We start from the raw sequence: 15,635 nt of genomic DNA, 5'->3' as shown, positions 1-15,635 counted from the left end.
AATTAAAAAGATTAATTCGCGTTTCGTCGATACTTAATTATCGATCGAGATCGAGATATTTCTTTCGATATTTAATTTCATTATTGTATTTACATGTACAATTTTCATAAATAACTAAATAGAGAACCATACGACTGAAATCCTTTTCCAGTCGATCGTAGTACATTACTGAAAAGTTTTAACGCGCATGCGCCGAAAAACCGGCCGTCTAACCACTGAATCGGACGTAAGTGAAGCTGATTTTCAGTTAGCAAATCCCAGTGTTCGTTTTATTTTATCAATGACATTACTGGTTGTAAGCCAAGTAACCTTGACATAAATTTTCATTATAATTTGAAAAAGCAAAGCGATCCCGAGTCTCTTTTTATTTTTATTTTTTCTCGTACATTTTTTTTCTATATTTCTTGTCTTCTCGTGAACGATGATTTCCCCTTTTGAGAACCACCTTTAAACTTGAAGCCACGTGACCTTGTAGACGACCTCTAATTCGCTATACGTATCATCCGTTCTTGTTCGTGTTTTACGATAACCCCTTATACATCGTTGACACGATCGTGTTCATCGTCGTTCGAGGTAGTGCACTGAACACTTCGTCACCTCGAATTCCCGTCGACTTGCTACTAGAAGCGGTAGTAAAGGATTCTCGAATCATCCAAGATTATGATACGAACAACGACTACTCTACGTAATGAATTGGCACGCGCTATACTGCGAAGTTCCGTGCGGACGAACATCGTGAGGTCCATGGTCATACGATGTCTTCACAGAAAACATCTACAGAGGTATTTGTCCTTTCAACACGATCACGTTTAATTGCCTGTCTAATTGTTCTATAGTTCCATGATTTATCACTGTTTATCGTTACGGTAATGCTCTCGTTCTACATTCGTCTTTCCATTTTTACCCTAAATTTTTGTACTGTCATTTAAACAGAGTTTTCTGTTTTTCTTCCTATTTCTTACCTTTTAATGCTTTAAGTATTATGTTTAACGAGTCACTCCACATGAAAGTGTTACATGTTGTTTAAAATAATTTTGCAACCGCAATAGTTTGCACAGTAATCTTTACGAAGGCAATCTTTGCAACCAAGATTCACACAGATGTAAATCAATGTCTACATTAAGGGTGATGCTTGAAAATTAACTTCACTACTGTCTTATATTTCTTAATATTTTTTAGAGTAAAACAGTACTTTCTTCAGAATTCAGGTACACAATACCTTGCGTTTTACGGTGACTCCATGGAAGCAACAATTAAGGTTTTATGCTGATTATCCAGACCATGTCAGAGTACAACTTCCTGCACTGTCTCCTACCATGGAAACAGGTACCATTGTTAGTTGGCAAAAAAAGGAAGGTAAGATGAACAATTTATTATATTTTATATCAAAGAAATTAGAAACAAGTTTCTAATTGTCATATTGTATTTCAGGCGAAAAGCTGAATGAAGGAGACTTACTTGCAGAAATTGAAACTGATAAAGCAACAATGGGTTTCGAAACTCCAGAGGAAGGCTATCTAGCAAAAATTTTGGTACCTGCAGGAACAAAAAATGTCCCTATCGGCAAACTTGTTTGTATAATTGTTCCGGATGCAGCTAGCGTGGATGCTTTCAAGGAATTTAAAGACGACTCTGCAGCTGCACCGCCGCCCGCTGCTGCACCAGCTGCTCCTACACCATCCACTCCTCCCCCAACTCCAGTAACACCGCCAACACCCGCGGCAGTAAAACTGCCTACATCCTCCGGTGATAGAATATATGCTAGTCCGTTAGCTAAAAGACTCGCGATTGAAAAAGGCCTTAGTTTACAGGTGACTTAAATCAAGTTAATTCACTAATTTCCTAATGTTAAATTTTGAAATCGGTCAATTTTAATCGATATTACTTTTTTTCTTTTAAGGGCTTAAAAGGGTCGGGATTGTACGGATCGATAACATCCAAAGATTTGGAAGGTGCTGGACCAGCTCTTGCTGCCCAACCAGCAGCAGCTGCTGGTGCTGCAGGCATTCCAGGAGGAGTAGAAATTCCTGTATCCAATATCCGAGCAGTAATTGCCAAACGTCTACTAGAAAGCAAACAAACTATCCCACATTATTATTTATCGATAGATGTAAAAATGGATGCAGCTCTAGAAATGCGGGAACAGTTTAACAAGATGTTAGAAAAAGACAAAGTAAAGCTCAGTGTTAATGATATTATTATCAAAGGGATGGCAATGGCGTGTAAAAAAGTACCTGAGGGTAATAGCGCTTGGATGGGCGATGTCATTAGACAGTAAGTAACTTATTATCTATTGAAAATGCTATATCGATTCTAATATCTGCAATGTGTACTTTACATTTACATTATCGTGATATTTGTTTTTCAGATACAACAATGTCGATGTAAGCGTAGCAGTAAGTACAGAGAATGGTCTAATTACACCTATAGTCTTTGGCGCGGACACAAAGGGTATAGTTCAAATTAGTAAAGATGTGAAAGCATTAGCCGCGAAAGCAAGGGAAGGAAAGTTACAGCCTCAAGAATTTCAAGGTGGAACTATCACTGTGTCGAATCTAGGAATGTTCGGCATTAAAAACTTTTCTGCTATTATAAATCCTCCTCAATCCATAATCCTTGCTATAGGTACCACTGAAACTAGGCTAGTACCTGCCAAGAACGAAAAAGGGTAAGTATTTTTAAATTTTTTAATTATCGATATATTTATTCAATCCTTGAATAACTTTTTGCAGATTTACAACTGCTCAATACATGTCCGTCACTGCCAGCTGTGATCATCGAACCGTGGACGGCGCAGTGGGTGCACAATGGTTAGCTGCTTTTAAGAGCCTAATGGAAAATCCAACATCTATGCTGTTGTAGTAAGTCTGATCGTTACAGTGTTCGGTGACGTAGTTGAGTAAGCGGAAATTATACGAGAAAATATTATTTTGTTCAGGTACAAGAGGTGACGATGAGTGTCCTGTATATTTGTGTATAGTACAATATTAAATTGTGTAACTTTACGCATTTGCAAGTCATCGATTTTTAATAGAATCCGAATTATAAGCGGCACATTTTCTCTCGTGTACGCGAAAAGATCAATGCGTTCGTAATCCAGGTGTCACAAATATCACTCGGTTGAATTTCTTCCTCTCCTACTGTAGGAATTTTATACGTGGTTTTTCAGCAAACGTAACGTAAAAGACTGACCATTCAGTTATGTATAAGCGAACTAACGCTAATAATTATTTTGAAAACATATCGTTTCATGAAATTTTAAGATCTTGTTAATTAAGTTTTTTTGAAAAACCACAATAATTTTCCCCGGCAATAGTAGTGGCCATGTGTAAATATGTGTATTTATAAAAATAATATTACGGTCATCCTATATTGCAAAGAATTTAATTTTTAATTAGGGAAAAATAGAAAATGAAATGTGTCAAAATGTTTATAGTGAACATACAAATATACGTACATACAAATGTGTATATTATAAGTAATAAATTATAATTTATCAAGCTCATTATCATCTTTATTACTTAATTTAAATTTTGCTTAGACACGTAGGATAATATTTTAGAGTGAATAATGTTATGCAATAATCGATAAAGTCCAGTATTTTATCAGTGGAACATTTTCTGAAAGAAGCAGCTGATACGATCAAAGCGCCATCTGATCTTAGTTGTTACATATGCTGTAATTTCTAGTAATCGAATAAAAAATCGCACAAGCGTCAATTTGATAATTTTCATAAAAAATAAATAAGAAATTAAAAAAATAAAGGATGCTAAAAAAAAAATCTTGACTCGAAATTAGTAATATCCTTCTTAGCCTATCCGCTCATTGGATCGATGTATAATGTATTGTCGTATATACCTAGAAATTACGACAAATCTAGGAACTTAGCGTTTGTCATATTGGTATATTTGTCTGTCACAACATCGCAAGCGTGTTTGCCGATAGATCGTTGTAAATATAATCAAACATCAAAATAACTCGTCATGCCAATTTTAGATAAACGTAAAGGTGATGATATTCTGGCATTGGTTCCTGCCTCGAAAAGGACTAAAAACGAAGTGGTTTTCAGTAGCAGGGAAAAAGCGGTCGTACAAAATGTAAGTCTAACCTTATTTCATAACGATCGTTGAATTATTTTCCTAACAATAATTTATCTTGTTTTTTTTTACAGGGACCCCCTCGAACCTCCTCTTTATTTGCACCAATTATGCTCCTCGAAGGACATCAAGGAGATATATTTTCACTCGAATTTCACCCCGAGGGTCAATACCTCGCATCCACAGGCTTTGATCGACAAATTTGTATGCTATTCAATAAACCGAAGAACCGCGTACTTGTATCGTAATAAAAATATGAAAATATTAAATTTACAGTTATTTGGAACGTTTATGGAGAATGCGAGAATATCTCTGCAATGACTGGACACAGTGGAGCAATCATGGAGTTACATTTTAGCCCAGATGGCAGCCATTTATACACTGCTAGTACAGACATGACATTAGGTTTATGGGATATAGCTGCTGGAACCAGAATTAAAAAATTGAAAGGTCATACTTCTTTCGTCAATTCTGTCTCGGGTGCACGAAGAGGAATTACACAACTTTGTTCTGGCAGTGACGATAGTACAATACGCGTATGGGATCCCAGAAAAAGAGGACAGTGTTATACTTTAAACAATACATATCAGGTACTAATATCCTGTTAAACTTTAAAAAATTCTATTATTTTTTCTTATTTTTTCTTTTTATCATTCTAATAATTTAATTGATTTTTTTGTTGTTTTAGGTTACTGCCGTAACATTTAACGATACAGCAGAGCAAGTAATAAGCGGCGGAATAGACAATGATATAAAAGTGTGGGATCTGAGAAAAAATTCCATTCTTTATAAACTCAAAGGACATTCTGATACCATTACCGGCCTGAGTCTAAGTCCAGATGGCTCTTATATTCTATCCAATGCTATGGATAATACATTAAGAATTTGGGACGTTAGGCCGTTTGCTCCTTACGAACGTTGTGTGAAAATTCTTTCTGGACATCAACATAACTTTGAGAAGGTGTGTTTCTACATTCTTATTGTATCATTAATATCATTAATACTTAATAAATATCGTTACTTAAATACAGAACCTATTGAGATGCGCATGGTCACCAGATGGCAGCAAAGTATCAGCCGGATCGTCGGACAGATTTCATTATATTTGGGACACTACAAGTCGTAGGATATTGTACAAATTGCCTGGTCATAATGGTTCTGTTAACGACATTGATTTCCACCCAAAAGAGCCGATAGGTAATATATTTTATATAATAAATATTTTTATATTTTATTTAATTACAGCTAATCTAATCAAATATTTCTCCTCACCAGTTTGCTCTGGGTCTAGCGACAAACAAATATATTTAGGAGAAATTGAGACATCATAAAAAGATTTATAATTATATTTTCGGCTATTTCTATATTTAATGTGTACAAAAATAAAATATTGTTAAGAACTTTTAAAATAAACTGCGAAAATTGATAATTTTCTATCCTACTGTATTCGGTAATTTATTGTAAAAAAATTACATAAATAGTCAATATTTTATTTTTTCATTTATTTCTAGAATTACTATTTTATAATTTTATGATCCAATGGAAGTTTGTATCATAGGATTGTGAAACTTACAAGTCTTAACGGGGCTGCTCCGTTTGGAGTTGGGGAAATTCTCTCCCGAAATAACAAATACAAATTTTTTATTTATTCGTTATTTGCTTGCTAAAATCTTGATATATTGAATTGATCAAGTCGTACGTTACATGTGCCGATTATTATGAAAATGGCCTGAGTCATGTATTTCTCATTTCGAAACTTAAAGAATGTGCAATTATTTCATATTATAACTATACAAAACATTTGAACAATATAATTAAATGAAAAGTTTTGAAAATTTGTATAAAAAAAATTTGGCCCATGGGGGGATCGAACCCACGACCTTCGCGTTATTAGCACGACGCTCTAACCAACTGAGCTAATGGGCCAACTTGGTTTGTTGTCTTTTCTCAATTCTTTTCTATAGTCTTTACTTTAAAATTTTTAACATTATATATTTCTTCAGTAGAAATGGAAAACTGAATAGTTACTAAATATTCATTATATGCGATCATAAAGTATAAAAACGAATAATGTAAAAAAAGTACATTAATAATAATTCCTTTTTTTCAAATGAGAAAAAAGCAATAAAAATGATAATTTCATCGATTATCGAAATTCTCAAGAATCGTAAGATTTTCAAGGATTCGAATTATTTCCAAAGTAATTAAATTTTTCTGATTTTCTGTGAAATTTTACTGCGGAATTACGAATGAAATTTTAAGTTAAATTCAATTAATCGTTAGCAAGTACATGTTTTGAAATTAAATGTACGCACGCGTACGGGAACTTTTCCATGAAAAATTCCTCTATTTAAGAAGTCGTCCACACGCCTCGTTAATGCACTCTTCGTTATTCAAAGCGTTCTTTTCTTCGCAGTGGAAGGTTCGTGAACCCTATATTGATTTCACTATTCCTAGAGGCAACAAAGAACGGTTAACGGACTATCGTCATTTGCGTGCATCAACTGATCTAACAATAGTTGAACGTTGTGGTTGAAAGTTGGAATGCTCGGGAGCAAAAAAGGAGAAATAATCTCAAGAGCATTGCAGCTGATTGGAAATTTCATGTTCATGGCAGGAGAAGGGGAGGAGCTTGTAACATTACGTGACGAATTTTTAATCGTAAAAGGCACTCGAATTAACCGTTACGTATGCTTCCCGCGTTTTCGGGTTTACGTAAATTCGTGAAATCCTTAGCGGACAAGCGATTCGCGCACGCGGGACAAATTAAATAATTTAACCATTCTAAATAGAGCGCGAATATGTCGATAACTTATTTAATCTCTCGTTGATTTACCTTTGTTCGATGCATCCTCGATCGCGAGTCTGAATTTTTCTTCTCGATTTGGAGACTCTTAGGACTACAATCTATAATTATCAACGTAATGAATCATCGTTGCTCCGAAGGAAAGTGGACCGTCCCGTTTACCGGCACTCTAACGAAATTCTACTCGATGCACAGTGTGCCCAGCAACGGGGAAAAGTAAAAATCGGTTGAGACGAAATTGCAATAATAAAAGTTGGCAAAAAAATTTGTTACTAAAGTCGCTTCGATTTTTTAAACGAAGATTCGTGTATATTTTTGTATAAAAAATATCAGAGGAACGTTCATATAGACGATAGACTGTGCGCTGGTGCTGGTTTTTACAAATAACGAGACGAAATCGAATCTATTGGAATTTGTTCATCGGGGATTCGAAGGAAAACCGTTCTAAATACGTTCGAGTTGCGTGTACTCGTCAAAAATAAGTTTCAGTGGCTCCGTTGGACCGAAAGTACCGCGAATCGTGATGAAAACCGTATAAATATTGGCATAAGTAACGGGCAATAGTGAATTTTCACCCGTCTAGCGAGCAGATGTTTTATGTCAGAATGGGAAATCGATGAATTGGTGCACTGACCCACGGTCGTCTATGTATAGTCGTCCCGATCAGAGTCTCTGGACGTGGAATCGACCTTTCAGCGTAAAAAATTTTGCTTTGGAAAACAGAATTCTCTGCGTCCGAGTTCGCGTCTGTATTATCTCAATCGCGACTGCTATGTATGTACATAATTTTTTACCGGCGTAAATAGTCCTCTCGCTCTTACTCTTTGTCTTTAACCCTGCCTCCACCTCTACGTTTCCTTATCTCTCATTTTGAACGGTTATTTTTTATCATCGAGGGCACGATATCACAAACGCAGGTTCTCGGAAGCAGCGTTGCTCGTGTAACTTGCACAATCTCGTTCGAGAACGTCATTACTCGGCATCGCGACAGTTGGCCACGATGGACGGACAGAATACATGGTGAGTGCATAGAACGTATCTCTTGTTGCAATTAAGGATTGAATTTAGGGATAGGTATAGGTACGGCCAGATAAGAGAACCGAGAACCGGTCTTCAGTCTCGACGAGATCGAGTACGTTTACTATCGAATAAAGGTGATAAAAAAGTTTAATATCGAACGCGTTCTTCTATTAATGACAGTATGGATGCGATCGGAAAATCCTGTTATAATTTTTCGAAAAAATAAGTCCTTGTTGATCGTTGGTGGGTGGTGGTGTGGTTGCGATGCAGAAACCGGGATTCCGGGTAGCCGGTGCTCATTCGACTTGGTCGGATGAAAGTTTGCCGGTCGAGCGAGCAATATTCGGTGAAAAGTGTTGGAACGAAACGTTTTACGGATAAACTCGAGCGTCTGGCGGTCAGCTGAGTATGCGACATGCATCGCGAAGCGAAAGTGGTTGCGTAATCGACGCACGAAAGCCGGTATCGCGAGAAGCTGCTGCGTCGCAAAGAAGGAAGAAGTGTCTCTGCTACAGTTTTGTACGAGAGATGCTGTTAGTACCGCTAATACAGCCAAACGGACGCGTTAGCCGTACTCGTAATTATTTTCGATCGGTCCCTTATCCGATCAGGGTGATCTTTGCTCTTTGGTGAAAAAACTTGATCGATCGACACTACCCACGGGATGCAAAAAAATAACTTGCAACAAGTAAACGTCTACTATTTTATTAATTACCTTTTGGTATACCTAGATAAATGAAGTCTATCGTATTTTCGTTTTCACGACAATTGGTACACACGGTTCTGTAAGTGACGCAGCAGCAACGCAGTCACCCTCGGGTTCTTACCACGGCCGACACTCACGATCGCTCTATAGTCGCGAGTGTGCTCGGTTACCCGCGATGCGAAGATTCTCCTTAATAGTGGTCACGGAAACATACGCGGACGGTTTAGTAGCGATCTGAACACGAAGGGAAACGGTTCACAAGTCTGTCGTTGCTTTACCGCTTGATCGATCGAGAGGAAAACCGATTTGAGAGGTGCCGTTTCGACCGTTGAAGCTGCTCTTCGGCAACACGCTGATCGGTAAGATTATTACAGATTATAAAACAGCATCGTTTACATAAAATGTTGGAAAACAGCTTAGAAAATAACACTTTTATTAAATGCATGCATATAGTTGTAATCGCCTTGTTTTAAATCAACAGGGTTTCCTTTAGACTCGCATTATCCAATAATTGAAAATAGTGCAAAGAAAGAGCATTTCAAAAATTACATATACTCGGTATACTTGATAGTATGATTTATACATACTCTGCATAGGTACCGTTTTGACCTCGAAATGTTCTTAGTGTATCCTGAGACAAACAAAAATTCAGGACGATAAATCTGCCTGAAGTATGTACATTGTTGCTTACAAACAACAGGATCTTGTTAATGGTTTCGTTATATGCCGACTACTAACCAGCAAAGAATCATCCTTCAAATTAATTTTCCTTCGTTTGCATCACAGCTACGACGATGCACAGTGGGCGACATCAAGACAAATATCGAATTTTAACTTTTGTTTAGATGACCGAAATAATTATTATTTATAATTATAATTGCATATATTTTAAAATATAATTAAAACAGCAATTAAACCAAATCCAGTCACTGTTTAATCTGAAGATAATATTCAATATTAACAATCCAGAAATCATCACTAATATATGTATGTGAAACCTCTTCCATATAAGATTCACCATGGTTCATTTTATTTTGCCCACTGTGGGATGCTTTGATACTTTCTTCGATTTTCAAATACATGTACTCTATTTCGTTGCTGCTCGATCGGTATTGCCTTGAGAAGAAACGTTCGAGTTAATTAGATTTCGTGAACCAATCAAGATTACTTACAAACGTCTGTCTATCATTCCGCTCGTTAAAGTTTCTCCCGGAATTAAGAAAGCAAAAGCTCGTCGACACGAAAAATTGTTCGGTCGCTCCATCAAAATTAACTTCTCTTCACCTTGTTATCCACTTGGCAAAAGCTTGCTTACAAAAATCGTTTTTTTAACCGCACCGTTTTCGAATGGTAAATCTACAATACAACGTAATTTAAAAACAGATTTTATATGTATGTAATTGCCTATATTCGCAACCGAACTTGCGTGACAGTCAATTTATACGCACCGCTCGTTCGTTCGATGAAAGTTCGATCAATCGGTTGACTGTAAGTGTAAGTTATTTCAACTAGGTAAAGTTTTCACTACCGGCTTGGAGCTGTTTATCGGCCGTTTATCTATAAACTCGACAATTCTTATTAAATAAAAGTAACAATAAAATCATGCCGTCTGCATATCAAACTACCTACTTACGATAACCAGAATCACTAACTGCTATTTAAATTTTAAATCCGAACAATTAGTTTCATTTCTACTAACATGTTTTTAGTGTAAAAGATTACGATTATAAGTGATCGAAATTTTGTTATTTCGTTCCCGATAATCATTATCAAATTATTATTCATTTTACTCCATTTCTCTACTCTACTGATTCGTTTTACATCATTGTTACTAGTTATAATCAGTAATTTTAACCAAAAGTCGATAATGTTTGCGGACAACCGAAAATAATTTCAAGAGAATTTTATTTCCGATTAATTGTCAAGGTCACCTTCATTTTCTTAACTGACACTTCATATTGTCGAGTAATAGTATCGTAATTTCTATCAAGACGAATTCAACGTGGCCTTCGGTTGACCTTGAAGCAAAGAAAATGAAATGTACCAAAAATGGTTATCATGCCGAATGGTTTATTGGGGAAATTAGAATATATTTTGACAAATTAGGATTGAATCCTCGCTTCAAGGTCATTCGAAGCTGTAACTGTGACTGTACTAATTGCCGCCATTATGGTCATTGATGGCTGACGCCTTAAACGTGCAATGTTTCTTTCGAAACATTTTCAACGAATAATCTAATATTTGTAAACTTTTTAATAACATTGCTGTTGTTAAAAATTAACATTCCCTTTCGCTATCTTAATTTCGAACAGTATCAATCACACTCGAACGAATACGAAACGAAAATAACAGAAAAACTTTCATGTTGCAGGAGTGCATACCAAGAAACCATGGTTAAGGCGTACGGGGGTGTGTTGATCTTGGCAGACGTTCTGCTGTTACTTGTAAAGATTCTTTATTATATCAGCGAAGGAATATACAGGCTATTCGTACCGGCTGAAGAGAAGAATGTGGCTGGGGAAATTGTCTTGGTATTTATTATGCAATTTTTCGACAATTACTTGGACGGTTAAATCAATTTTCCAGTTGCAACCCCGAGGGAAATAGACGATTAGAATAATACTCGAAAAAATTTCAATTACAATAATAATCAAAAGTTCAAATGTACGCTTTATTTTATACATGTATGCACTGACTTTTAAACAGATTACAGGAGCGGGTCACGGTATCGGCAAAGAATTGGCCCTAAAGTACGCGTCATTAGGGGCCACCGTTGTTTGCTGGGACGTAAACCAAGAAGGAAACAATGAAACAGTGAATGAAATTGAGCAGATGGGTGGGACTAAGGCTCATGGTTACAAGTATGTGGAAATTCGATAACATTTGTTCGAGTATGACATAGATGCTTGCGCTATATTCGATTGCCCATTACCAGGAGAGCTTAAAAAGGAAAAAAAAAATTCAAAGATTAAAACGCCTTTCAAACGGTGTTATAATGTTACCTCAAACGGTTCTGCAAATGTTATTTTACATTTTTAATGTGTATCTTAAAGAGATGTAACTGTGTGCTTATCGATCAATCAATTTATTTTTTCTTTATCGCTACGTTATTACCGAACATGTTGGGTTTCGTAGATGCGACGTGTCAAAAAGAGAAGAGGTATTTAGTATAGCCGAGAAAGTGAGGGAGGAAGTCGGAGACGTAACGATCTTGATTAACAATGCTGGCATCATGCCTTGTCATGCTTTCCTGGATCACACGCCTGAGGATATCAAGCGAATATTTGACATCAACGTATTGGCACACTGTTGGGTGAGCTAGAGTCGACAAAAAAACGAACCTTCTACCAACATCCCCTGATATTCCTTTAGCTTCGTTTGTTATTTTTTTAACTACGTAACATTTTTTTAATTCACCACAGACTGTACAAGCTTTTCTGCCCAGCATGATCCAAAGAAATCATGGGCACATTGTTGCTCTCTCGTCGATGGCTGGATTCGTCGGTTTGGCCAACCTGGTTCCTTACTGCGCCTCAAAATTTGCAGTAAGAGGTGAAAATCATGTGCCTTTTATCTTGCTTTCTTCATTGTACGAAATCTTCCAGAGATCTTACGTAATTGTACCTTACATATAACGTTAACAGGCTTCATGGAAGCTTTGAAAGAAGAAATCCGAGCATTAAATAAAGAAAAGGTTTCGAACATCAATTTTACGACTATCTACCCGTACATGGTAGACACTGGACTCTGCTTGAAACCGAAGATCAGGTACAATCGCTAACCCATCGAAACCCATCTCTAATTAGATATTTCGAATATACATTGAAATTGTTACACAAGTATTCTCTTATTGCTCTTATATCGTATTAATTATATACATTACCTGACACGGAAATCGTTCGCATATTAATATTATTCGCGTATATATGTTTTTGCATACAGACTGGATTATTGGACTAAAGGTAGGAACACTTTCTGAAGCGAAAAAACAAAATTAAATGTATAAAGTATACTTGAATGAATAATAACAGATGAGAAATAATTGTTATGAAAAATAATCAACTAACAAAGTCCTTCCTACTTAGGTTCCCAAGCCTCATGGCGATGGTTTCACCGAAAGAGGCAGTTGCTAAAATAGTACAGGCCCAGAGACGAAACATCTCAGAGTTATCCATTCCCGCGCATTGGCTCTATGTTAATGTTTTCTTGAGGTACGTGTAATGCGACAGTCACATTTTCTCGGTCGATCGATTAAAGTTTTTTTTTTCTTCTTTCAGATGTACTCCCGAAATGAGCGCATGTAGCGTGGCAGACTTTTTCGACGCTACACTCGAAGCGGAAACCAGGTGTTAACGAATGTCTGATATTTCCGCAGCGATACTCCTAATTTATAAAAACGGAGTAGTTTTTTTTTGTTTACTCTATCTGTGCTACTTTGAATTTGTTTATACGCACATGTAATTATTCTTCATAAACTTGTAGATAATTTTACATTAGGTAAGGAAATATCTTAAGGTATCTATAATACCACTCATTGCTATCGTTAGACACGGCCTATTTTTTTTTGTACGTTTCTTGTTGGTACTTTGAAAGAAATTAAGCATAATAAATGTAAATTAGGAGTATATTATAATATACGTCAATTAATAATAAATAAATGTTTAGCCGTAATCTATGTAATTTTACGTATGCTATATCCTATAAAAGTTCGGCTCTTAATTCGGATAAAAATGGATAAAACAACATTGAAAAACTTTATTTTATCCTATTCAGATCAAAAAACAAATATAAGTAACGCTTATATAAAGATTATGTTATACTATGAATATCTAATTTTACTAATATCAAAAGACTTTACAACGATAAATCAAATTTATAAAACTATCTTTAAAAATTTCATTTTTGGTGACTAAAACAAATTTATGCAACTCGATTGTACCTTTAAAATATTTACATGCAGTGTAAAGTAATATAATATTTTGGCTAACTTTCTAACATATGTTTAAAAATTTCGTCTAATTTATTATAGCCTTTTAAACCAACTTTGACGCCAGCTACCTGACAGCCAAAGGTCACAGCCGTTTGTAAAACATTTTGGGTAATAAATTCTGTGTGACTACATTCTGTGCTTTCAATTTTATAATTTTTTTTAATATTATGTTTCAATTTTTTCTCTTTTTGTATTGCATTATTTACTTCGATCGATTCTGACTTTCTCGTTTTAATAAAGTCTAGTTTAGTTTTATTCAAAAAATGCAATACTGCAGCATTAAAAGTATCACCAGCTCCCAAAGTATCCACAATCTTTTGTGGTGGAAATGCTGGAGATTGTACAGTGATGTTATCCGGTGTTCTTGCCATAGCACCTCTGTCTCCCCAAGCACAGATAAGCGTTGCTCTGAAAGAAAACATAGTTAGTAACGATTTAACATTATGCTTATAATTTAGAAGTATCTCTTTAATCATAACTATACCCCGACTTAGCATCTTCGCTAATATTCTTTAATGTTTCGCTCATATTGTCGTATCCTCTACTTTGAGCAAAATCTTTCGATATAAATGCTACATCAACATATGGTAGTAGATCTAACAGTTCCTGTTGAGGACGTTCTAATTCTACACTAACTGTAATTGGTATCTGGCTCCAATCGGTCTCTTTGTTACTAAAACCTTGACTATAATTCAATGTGTTATTATAGTTTTCCACATACTGCATCATAGATAACACTTCAACCAAGTTTCTGCCCTCAAAATGAATCCAACTGTAATCCTGTAGATGCAGCTGTTCAAAATCCTTTAATGTTAATTCTGGCAGACTTGGATTATGATGTAAAATTGTACGTGAACCAGAACTTAGACTCAAAATAACTGTAGACGTAGGACATCCAATGCCTTCTACCATAGGACAGTGGGAAAAACAAATGTTATATTTCCTCATATCATTTCGTAAAAAGTTTAGGTGTTCTTCAGTGCTCAAAGTACCAAGGAACTCGCACGGACTTCCCAATAGTGAAAGAACTGTGCAAGTGTTGGATGCATTGCCTCCTCTTTGCCATCTGTATTCCACAGATCTATAAAGCAAAGGAATAAAGATTAAATGAAACATTTACAAATTTCGATAAATATTCGATTTATTTCAGTTTGGTAAATTCTAATACAATGTTCTTTTAGAAGTATGAATGTATAACGATCTGTAAATTTACTTTCGCATTTATCGCATAGATCGAGAATATCAATGATTTCGATATCAATCACATCGATGGAAAATAACCTACATGATGAAATGACATTTTATTGTCAAATGATAGTAAACACAATGTTTATGTTTTCATGTAACGTAAACTGATCACGTACACTATAAACTAAACGTGACATTGCGCAATCGCAAACAAAAGAAACTCTCACCTTTGATCAGAATCTTCCGCGGGGTATTGTTTACAGGTTTGCACGATGTCCAAACAAGTCAATCCGACACAAAGAATTTTCTTCTGGTTTTGCTCTTCTGTAGAAGATGTACCAATAATTTTTTCATAAAAGCTTGAAATCATATTACTTGCTGTCTAAGCACACTAGTCGCATTACGTTTTCCCTTACTTCACGACAAATGACTAAATTCTGATCGATCATCATACGCGTAAAATAAATTTCATGCTTTGATAATGCATGGTTTTACTTTCGTTCCGCTTGGTCAACTTAATCCACGTTATCTGTCAGATTAAGCACTCCAATCAAGTCTACCCGACCTTTAACACTCTGAATAGAGATACATCGATAACTTTTAAATCAACAGTAATTTTTGTTAATATTTATTAAAAGTAGAATAATAACTTAATCATAGTACATGACATTCATTTAAAAATTCATTTTTGTAATACGAACATTGACGGATCTCTTTATATTCGAAAACAAAGCTTACGAAAAAACCTAATACAGATTTATTGTTTCTTTAATTTATAGTTATTAGTATTGCGTAGAAGGCATTTCATATTGAAAACATAACCTGCCA

The 15,635-nt window shown here is 35.6% G+C and overlaps 4 protein-coding genes and 1 non-coding gene across 7 annotated transcripts; 3 read left to right on the top strand and 2 right to left on the bottom strand.

The window, feature by feature from the left end:
- Nucleotides 1-214: 214 nt before the first annotated feature.
- Nucleotides 215-3,505, top strand: Muc (dihydrolipoamide S-acetyltransferase muc). Of its 2 annotated transcripts, XM_076777992.1 has the most exons (7): nt 216-782; nt 1,202-1,356; nt 1,432-1,811; nt 1,901-2,274; nt 2,369-2,668; nt 2,733-2,861; nt 2,939-3,505. In XM_076777992.1, coding segments are annotated over exons 1-7 (1,461 nt in total). In that variant the 5' UTR covers nt 216-660; the 3' UTR covers nt 2,940-3,505. The 2 variants fall into 2 exon arrangements, with proteins under 2 accessions (XP_076634109.1, XP_076634107.1); XM_076777994.1 differs by having other exon boundaries at nt 215-782; nt 2,733-3,505.
- Nucleotides 3,506-3,893: 388 nt separating this feature from the next.
- Nucleotides 3,894-5,531, top strand: LOC143348122 (U5 small nuclear ribonucleoprotein 40 kDa protein). The gene is made up of 6 exons (XM_076777998.1): nt 3,894-4,097; nt 4,172-4,301; nt 4,374-4,687; nt 4,786-5,058; nt 5,129-5,294; nt 5,373-5,531. Exons 1-6 carry the CDS (start codon nt 3,984-3,986, stop codon nt 5,426-5,428), a joined length of 1,053 nt encoding a protein of 350 aa, XP_076634113.1. The 5' UTR covers nt 3,894-3,983; the 3' UTR covers nt 5,429-5,531.
- Nucleotides 5,532-5,949: 418 nt separating this feature from the next.
- Nucleotides 5,950-6,023, bottom strand: Trnai-aau (transfer RNA isoleucine (anticodon AAU)). Its single transcript has one exon. It is a non-coding gene; the product is annotated as a tRNA-Ile (tRNA).
- A 1,707-nt stretch (nt 6,024-7,730) lies between these two features.
- LOC143348126 (short-chain dehydrogenase/reductase family 16C member 6-like) lies at nt 7,731-13,300 on the top strand. 2 transcript variants are annotated; one of them, XM_076778002.1, is made up of 8 exons: nt 7,731-7,923; nt 11,001-11,160; nt 11,336-11,490; nt 11,765-11,942; nt 12,052-12,181; nt 12,274-12,397; nt 12,715-12,840; nt 12,907-13,300. In XM_076778002.1, the coding sequence occupies exons 1-8, from the start codon at nt 7,904-7,906 to the stop codon at nt 12,980-12,982; spliced, it is 969 nt and encodes a 322-aa protein (XP_076634117.1). In that variant the 5' UTR covers nt 7,731-7,903; the 3' UTR covers nt 12,983-13,300. The 2 variants fall into 2 exon arrangements, with proteins under 2 accessions (XP_076634117.1, XP_076634118.1); XM_076778003.1 differs by lacking the exon at nt 7,731-7,923 and adding an exon at nt 8,324-8,988.
- LOC143348120 (ketohexokinase) lies at nt 11,282-15,571 on the bottom strand. The gene is made up of 6 exons (XM_076777995.1): nt 15,035-15,571; nt 14,104-14,700; nt 13,626-14,027; nt 12,697-13,213; nt 12,518-12,604; nt 11,282-12,425 (listed from the first exon to the last, which is right to left on the bottom strand). The coding sequence occupies exons 1-4, from the start codon at nt 15,175-15,177 to the stop codon at nt 13,123-13,125; spliced, it is 1,233 nt and encodes a 410-aa protein (XP_076634110.1). The 5' UTR covers nt 15,178-15,571; the 3' UTR covers nt 11,282-12,425; nt 12,518-12,604; nt 12,697-13,122.
- Between the last annotated feature and the right edge of the window lie 64 nt (nt 15,572-15,635).

This window comes from Colletes latitarsis, chromosome 11, assembly GCF_051014445.1.
Source record: "Colletes latitarsis isolate SP2378_abdomen chromosome 11, iyColLati1, whole genome shotgun sequence".
Lineage (NCBI taxonomy): Eukaryota > Metazoa > Arthropoda > Insecta > Hymenoptera > Colletidae > Colletes > Colletes latitarsis.
Note: the sequence above shows the minus strand (reverse complement) of the source record. Positions and strands in the feature narration are given on the sequence as shown.